The 7,271-nt window shown below is 36.9% G+C and overlaps 1 protein-coding gene across 1 annotated transcript; it reads left to right on the top strand.

The window, feature by feature from the left end:
* The first annotated feature begins 2,283 nt into the window (after positions 1-2,283).
* LOC141684599 (auxin-induced protein 6B-like) lies at positions 2,284-2,742 on the top strand. Its single transcript, XM_074489650.1, has one exon. It carries the CDS (start codon positions 2,391-2,393, stop codon positions 2,691-2,693), a length of 303 nt encoding a protein of 100 aa, XP_074345751.1. The 5' UTR covers positions 2,284-2,390; the 3' UTR covers positions 2,694-2,742.
* Positions 2,743-7,271: the final 4,529 nt, after the last annotated feature.

Below are 7,271 nucleotides of genomic sequence, written 5' to 3'. Positions count from 1 at the left end.
CTGGAAAATATTACAGGTGATGAAAAAACAGCACGGTGAATCCAAAGGAAATGCATATTTGGGGGACAGTTTCTTAAGGCAGCACAAAGAAGTATGCAGTACTTGACTAGGATCTCCCGGTTACTAAACGGCCATTTTTGTTGTTTATGGAGGTTATACAGGAACATAATTAGAGAAAACGCGCAAAAGTTAATTATATTTTCCTTTTACTGTCAACTTTATGCTGTTATAGAATCCCGCCATCATAGGTATTATTAACATTCATAACGAACATAAAGACGTATTAAATTGTAATGTAATTTATATGCCAGTAACATAGGATTTACCATCTTGTTTTTGATTCCCCTGCAGATATAACAGTCCTCGAATCATCACTGGACCTACTTATAGACTGAATCTTAAAACTCCACTCGATTATTAATTTTATTAATATTCAAGCTTTTCTAGCTGGAAGCTGTCTTACATTGTATATCAGCATCAGCTTCCTGATATTTCCTAAAAAAAATCTATAAATTCACCTTGAGGACACCTGTTGTTTCTGTTGGAAAGGCAAATAAAAGATTAGTTTGTACTTGATTTATCATACTTAAAACTCCATTCTGTTAATTATCTTATGCTCCTCTCTTGCACAACATTGAACAAATTGATTTTTAAAGGCTAAATCTAAGGATTTACGCTATAATCTATAGCCTCGTGATTTGTGGGATCTCAAACTGCAGGTCACATTGATGAAAGTCTCCTCATTGCAAGGAATTGTAAGGCACCCCATTGGATGATCATAGCCAAACTCCTCTTCCGCTCGCCCTAACAATTTCTGGAACGCATGATGCCTCAGATATGATAATGGGACTATAAATTTCTTCCTTTCATTTTCTCCACGTAAACAGCAAAGTGGCCTTTTGGTACATTTCTACTTTTAAACCCTGGAAGGTGGATTGCCATGATATATGTATCTTACTTAGGTATGTAAATAAACGGAAGCTAGGCACGAACTTTCCAGGAACTACTCTTCAATATGATGTAGGGATTAACTTAGATTGAGTAAATGAGTTATTGGAGTGTATCTGCTTGTGTGTGCAAATATATAGTTGAGTGGCCATCAAGTCTAGACAATTAATCTGAAGGGATGCAAATGAGTATTTACAAAAAAATGATGGATCCAAAGAAATGTCATCATGTTTGAAGCTAATTCCAAAAGTACAAGAGTACCTAAAACTAATTCCAGAAAGTACAAGAGTACCTAAACTAATTCCAGAAAGTGACCTATATATCTATGTTATCCACATCGTTAATTTACAAAACAGAATTTATAAAAACATCTTGATAATCACCGTAAAAAGGAACTGTTAGTTAGTTATACATAGTTGTTTAAAATGCCAAAGTTGAAGTTTCAGTACTTGATACTGTGAAAGGAACTCTTAACTAGTTAGACATTAAAACCTAGGTTTCTCTGTTAGGTACAGCATGAATTTTGCATAGTTTGTAGAGATATATAGTTTAGATCAAGAATTAAACTGTATTGTCACTAGATTACAACTTGTATCGTTGTAAACCAACCAACAATGTATTCGTCATCTATGGAATGAGCATCTTAGGAGAGTTCCAGTCTTCCATTTCGTAGTAGACAAACATTCAAATTGCAGTGTGTTGGCAGGCGCAAAAATAAACAGCCTATGCAGTTATTTTTAATACCATACCATGTACTTAAACGGTTATCTTTAAAATGCATAGTATACATAACTGGCGTTTAACTTATTCCATTGTACTTCAAATAGCTGATTTTTTGATGATCAATCAAAGATCTGTAGCAGTGCTTAAATTAGTTATTTTTTGCTTCGCAAAGATTTTGCCATGTCCACATCTAAAGAACTGTAGCCGATCTTCTTTTTCAATCAGTTTAGCAGTACCATAAGGTAAGAAACAAAAGACTTGTCACTATTGCAAAATGAAATAGAAACATTCAGCTATTAGGTAAGCCACTGACATAGCCAAGTTGTTCCAGTTTTTAGAATTATGTAACCGAATTTAATGACCAACTCATCAAAAACCCTACATAATTTATTATGTTGTTGTTAGGAGGCAGAACCATGTGTAACAAAATGCCAATGTATATTCTTAAATTGACTGTTTCAATACCTACGTAATCGCCTTAATGTTGAGTTGCAAAACAGAGCCATGTGCTTCATGTACTATTGTTCATCACTAACCCACAAGTAAGGTACTTGCACCACTCATGTTCTTGTCGAAATGTAATCCACTTACAAAGTGCATCTATATATACACTTGCAATTCATCTGATACTCATCCAAACTACTAAGCTCAACTATCTGAGATTTCTTCAATTATCAAGTCCTCAAGAGATCAATATTTCTTATTCATTCTTCAGATCTATGGCTATCCGTATGCCTCTTATTAACCAAGCTAAACAAATTCTTCGACGGTCTTCCTTCACTGCCAGGCACACAAGTTCTACAATGTCAGATGTACCAAAGGGTTATTTTGCAGTCTATGTTGGAGAACAAGAAAGGAAGCGATTTGTGATCCCCTTATCATTCTTAAATAAATCTTCTTTTCAGAACTTGTTGAGTCAAGCAGAGGAAGAATATGGCTTTCATCATCCAAATGGTGGACTTACAATACCATGCAGAGAGGATATTTTCCTTGATCTCACTTCTCGTTTAGAGGGATTATGAGTCAGGCCTTTTCTAGTTTCTACTGACTCCAACATGTACAGAATTGATCATCACACATTTTGTAGACATTTTTTCATTGCTTTATTGCCCTAATAATGACTAGGTTTGGCTGTACTTTCTTTTATATAAGAAATATTTTTATTGAAATTTTCAGCAACTTGATCCATAAGAAAGCCCAATTTGCAGACATTTCTTTACTGGAAGACATTTACTGTATTTTTAAATAAATGTTATATCCAATTTGGTACTTTAGCATTCATCCTTTTATCCGTATAGAAGTCAATGGTAGGATTTTTAAAGAACTTATTTTTTTTTGCGAAAATTACCGAAATTATCTCCAACCTTTCAATTTCATTTCATTTTAATTAGGTTGTGTCAGATAATTGAGGATCAGATAGAATTTCATCTCTGGCATCATCTTTTCATTCATACCTTAATTTTTATGTTTCGGCTTCATTTTTTAATACATAAATGAGAAACAACCATAAATGTCAAAATGATAATCATTCATCATGCCTTCAATCCATACAGCTTCCTTTACATATAGCAAGCAACAAACTAGCTAGGAATAGAGAAAGACAACCATGTCCTTATACTATCATTATACTATCAGAGTACTTAAGCTAACAAGAAGAATAAAAGAGACAATTATGAGAATGTGTCCTAGAGGTGGTTTGTTAAGAGAATAGTGATGTGGCATGCAAAGTGGCACAGCATCAACGTACATAATCTGCATTACTCCCCTTCAGGCTGAGCTGGAGACGCTGGGGAAGCTAAGCTCCAAGCTTGTCCAGAAGGTGATAGTGTTGTTTCACTGAGAGTGGCTTTGTTAGTATGTCTGCAAGTTGAGACCCGGAAGGCATATGAGAAGTTTTAATATCGCCAGCCTTTACTTTGTCGCGTATGAAGTGACAATCCACTTCAATGTGTTTGGTTCTAGCATGCATCACTGGGTTGGCTGCAATAGAGAGTGCTGCCATGTTATCACAATGCAGAACTGCAGGTGGCAAAGAGGAGAGGCCCATGTCTTTCAGGAGAGTAGATAACTCCGTTATTTCACATGCTGTAAGTGCTATGGAGCGATACTGAACGAGCTACAACTTGTTGTTTCTTTGTTTTCCAACTCACAAGAGAGTCACCCAGAAGCAAACAAAAACCAGATGTTGATTGACGAGTTACCGGACAATTCGCCCAATCACTGTCTGAGTATGATTGTATGGAGGGGCGAGATGCAGATGACAAGAGAACACCCTGAGACGGATTGCCTCCCAAATATCGAAGTAATTTCATTGCTGCCTGAAGATGGTTGGCTCAAGATGTGCACAGCAAACACAATATCTAGACGTGTCACTATCAAGTATATAAGTTTTTCAACGAGTCTTTGATAAGGATGAGGATCTGTGAGTGGCGTGCCACTTGTCGGAGTTAATTTCAGATGAGGGTCCATTGGAAATTTGTGGATGCATTTTCCTGTTAGGAAACATAATAAATAGAATAATTATTAAATCAGTACAAATCTGAATAATTAGTGTGTGCATCAGTTATGGATTTCAAAGGGAGGATTTGGTGGAATAATATTTTAGCTTTAATTTAGGGATTGTGAGTTGAGATTGGGGTTATAAATAGGGAAGCCATTTATATGTTAGAGAAGGAAGAAATAAGATGACTTATGTGTGTTTGTGGAGAGTGGGTGGTCTCTCGAATACCACCTAGTTGTGTGTGTTTAGCAATAAAAGAATTCATTTCTTTATATATATATAAATATAAGGACTGGACAGGTCCTAACAGTGGTATCAGAGCACCTTTGTTCTTGAGGCAACGTTGTTCTCGGGGCAACGATAGGTACAAAACAAGTTGTATCAAATCGACGACTTAGAAAAAAAACTGAAATAATGCAAGCAGAATATCAGAAGTTCAACATTGAAAAGCTTCAAAATGACATTTCATTCCTCAAAGAAGGTATGGTTGCCATACTTGCAAAAATGGACAGCTATAGTCGCGAGACTAGTGGACCATCACCGTCTGTTGTTGAGAATCAGCAAGGCTTGAAACGGGTCACGAATTCGGTCCACGAAATTGAGGAGAAGCTGAAGGGAGTACAAGCGACTGAAAGAGATCTTAAATCAGATTCTGAAATGATTGGTTTTGGAAAACTTCAAGAACAAGAGACTTTATTGTCTAATGTCTCATCGCATCCAAGTGCATCCATGGACTCTTTATCGCGAAGAATTGAAACAGTCATGTTCGAAGGCGTAAAACTTGAAGGTCGGTCGTGCGTAAAACTTGAAGGTCGGTCGTTGGAGGCTGAACGTTATGTTAAAATTAGTAACCTCTCATCACCAACTAAGAAGGTCTGGTCAGTTGTAGTATACTTGAGACACGATCCTTTGTTCTTGTACAATTGTGGGGAATGTCAAGCACCTTCTTGTACTTGGGAGGAATTTAGAAAATTATTGGCGGAGAGCCAGGGGTTCTCGACTAGAAAGAAAAGGAAAAAGAAAGAATGAAACTATTTTCTCATTTGAACCTTGAGGACAAGGTTCAAGTTTGGGCGGCCGGTAATGTTAGGAAACATAATAAATAGAATAATTTTTAAATCAGTACAAATCTGAATAATTAGTGTGTGCATCAGTTATGGATTTCAAAGGGAGGATTTGGTGGGAATATAATATTTTAGCTTTAATTTAGGGATTGTGAGTTGAGATTGGGGTTATAAATAGGGAAGCCATTTATATGTTAGGGAAGGAAGAAATAAGATGACTTATGTGTGTTTGTGGAGAGTGGGTGGTCTCTCGAATACCACCTAGTTGTGTGTGTGTTTATCAATAAAAGAATTCATTTCTTTATATATATATATACAATATAAGGACTGGACAGGTCCTAACAGTGGTATCAGAGCACCTTTGTTCTTGTGGCAACGTTGTTCTCGGGGCAACGATAGGTACAAAACAAGTTGTATCAAATCGACGACTTAGAAAAAAAACTGAAATAATGCAAGCAGAATATCAGAAGTTCAACATTGAAAAGCTTCAAAATGACATTTCATTCCTCAAAGAAGGTATGGTTGCCATACTTGCAAAAATGGACAGCTATAGTTGCGAGACTAGTGGACCATCACCGTCTGTTGTTGAGAATCAGCAAGGCTTGAAACGGGTCACGAATTCGGTCCACGAAATTGAGGAGAAGCTGAAGGGAGTACAAGCGATTGAAAGAGATCTTAAATCAGATTCTGAAATGATTGGTTTTGGAAAACTTCAAGAACAAGAGACTTGTTTGTCTAATGTCTCATCGCATCCAAGTGCATCCATGGACTCTTTATCGCGAAGAATTGAAACAGTCATGTTCGAAGGCGTAAAACTTGAAGGTCGGTCGTGCGTAAAACTTGAAGGTCGGTCGTTGGAGGCTGAACGTTATGTTAAAATTAGTAACCTCTCATCACCAACTAAGAAGGTCTGGTCAGTTAGTATACTTGAGACACGATCCTTTGTTCTTGTACAATTGTGGGGAATGTCAAGCACCTTCTTGTACTTGGGAGGAATTTAGAAAATTATTGGCGGAGAGCCAGGGGTTCTCGACTAGAAAGAAAAGGAAAAAGAAAGAATGAAACTATTTTCTCATTTGAACCTTGAGGACAAGGTTCAAGTTTGGGCGGCCGGTAATGTTAGGAAACATAATAAATAGAATAATTTTTAAATCAGTACAAATCTGAATAATTAGTGTGTGCATCAGTTATGGATTTCAAAGGAAGGATTTGGTGAGAATAATAATATTTTAGCTTTAATTTAGGGATTGTGAGTTGAGATTGGGGTTATAAATAGGGAAGCCATTTATATGTTAGGGAAGGAAGAAATAGATGACTTATGTGTGTTTGTGGAGAGTGGGTGGTCTCTCGAATACCATCTAGTTGTGTGTGTGTTTATCAATAAAAGAATTCATTTCTATATATATATATAGAAATATAAGGACTGGACAGGTCCTAACATTTCCATGCCGAATTCATGTAGCAAATCCAACGTGTATTTCTTCTGTGAAACGAAGAAGCCAGCTCACGAGCGAGCAATTTCAAGGCCCAGAAAATAGCTCACTGCACCCAGATCTTTCATATAAAACTGCTTAGCCAACATTGCTTTGAGGTGCTCGATCTCCGTATTAGTGTTGCCAGATATAAGAAGGTCATCAACGTAAACAAGCACCAATGTAATTTTCTCACCCGAGGTTTTTGTAAACAAGCTGTAGTCAGTTTTTGATTGCTCATAGCCAAGGTTCAGCAATGTTTCAAACAGTTTGCTGAGCCATTGGCGTGGTGCCTGTCTGAGCCCAAGTAACTCTAGGGTAATCATCAACTATGGTGAGAAAATGTTTATATTTTCCTCTTGTAGCCACTCTATAAGGCCCCCACGTGTCAACATATATCAGTTGAAACTTATCAGAAGCATGTGAATTACTCAAGTCAAATGAGAGTTTAGCAAACTTAGACATTGGACAAGTGACACATATTTTATCAACTGGCAAGGGATGGTGTCTAAGAAAAGGTATATACCTCAATTTGGTGATGGAATCATGTCACAATCATGTCTG

This window comes from Apium graveolens, chromosome 9, assembly GCF_009905375.1.
Source record: "Apium graveolens cultivar Ventura chromosome 9, ASM990537v1, whole genome shotgun sequence".
Lineage (NCBI taxonomy): Eukaryota > Viridiplantae > Streptophyta > Magnoliopsida > Apiales > Apiaceae > Apium > Apium graveolens.
Note: the sequence above shows the minus strand (reverse complement) of the source record. Positions and strands in the feature narration are given on the sequence as shown.

Excerpts from the sequence above, each read along its gene's own strand:
- LOC141684599 (XM_074489650.1), top strand. The coding sequence starts at position 2,391 with ATGGCTATCCGTATGCCTCTTATTAACCAAGCTAAACAAATTCTTCGA.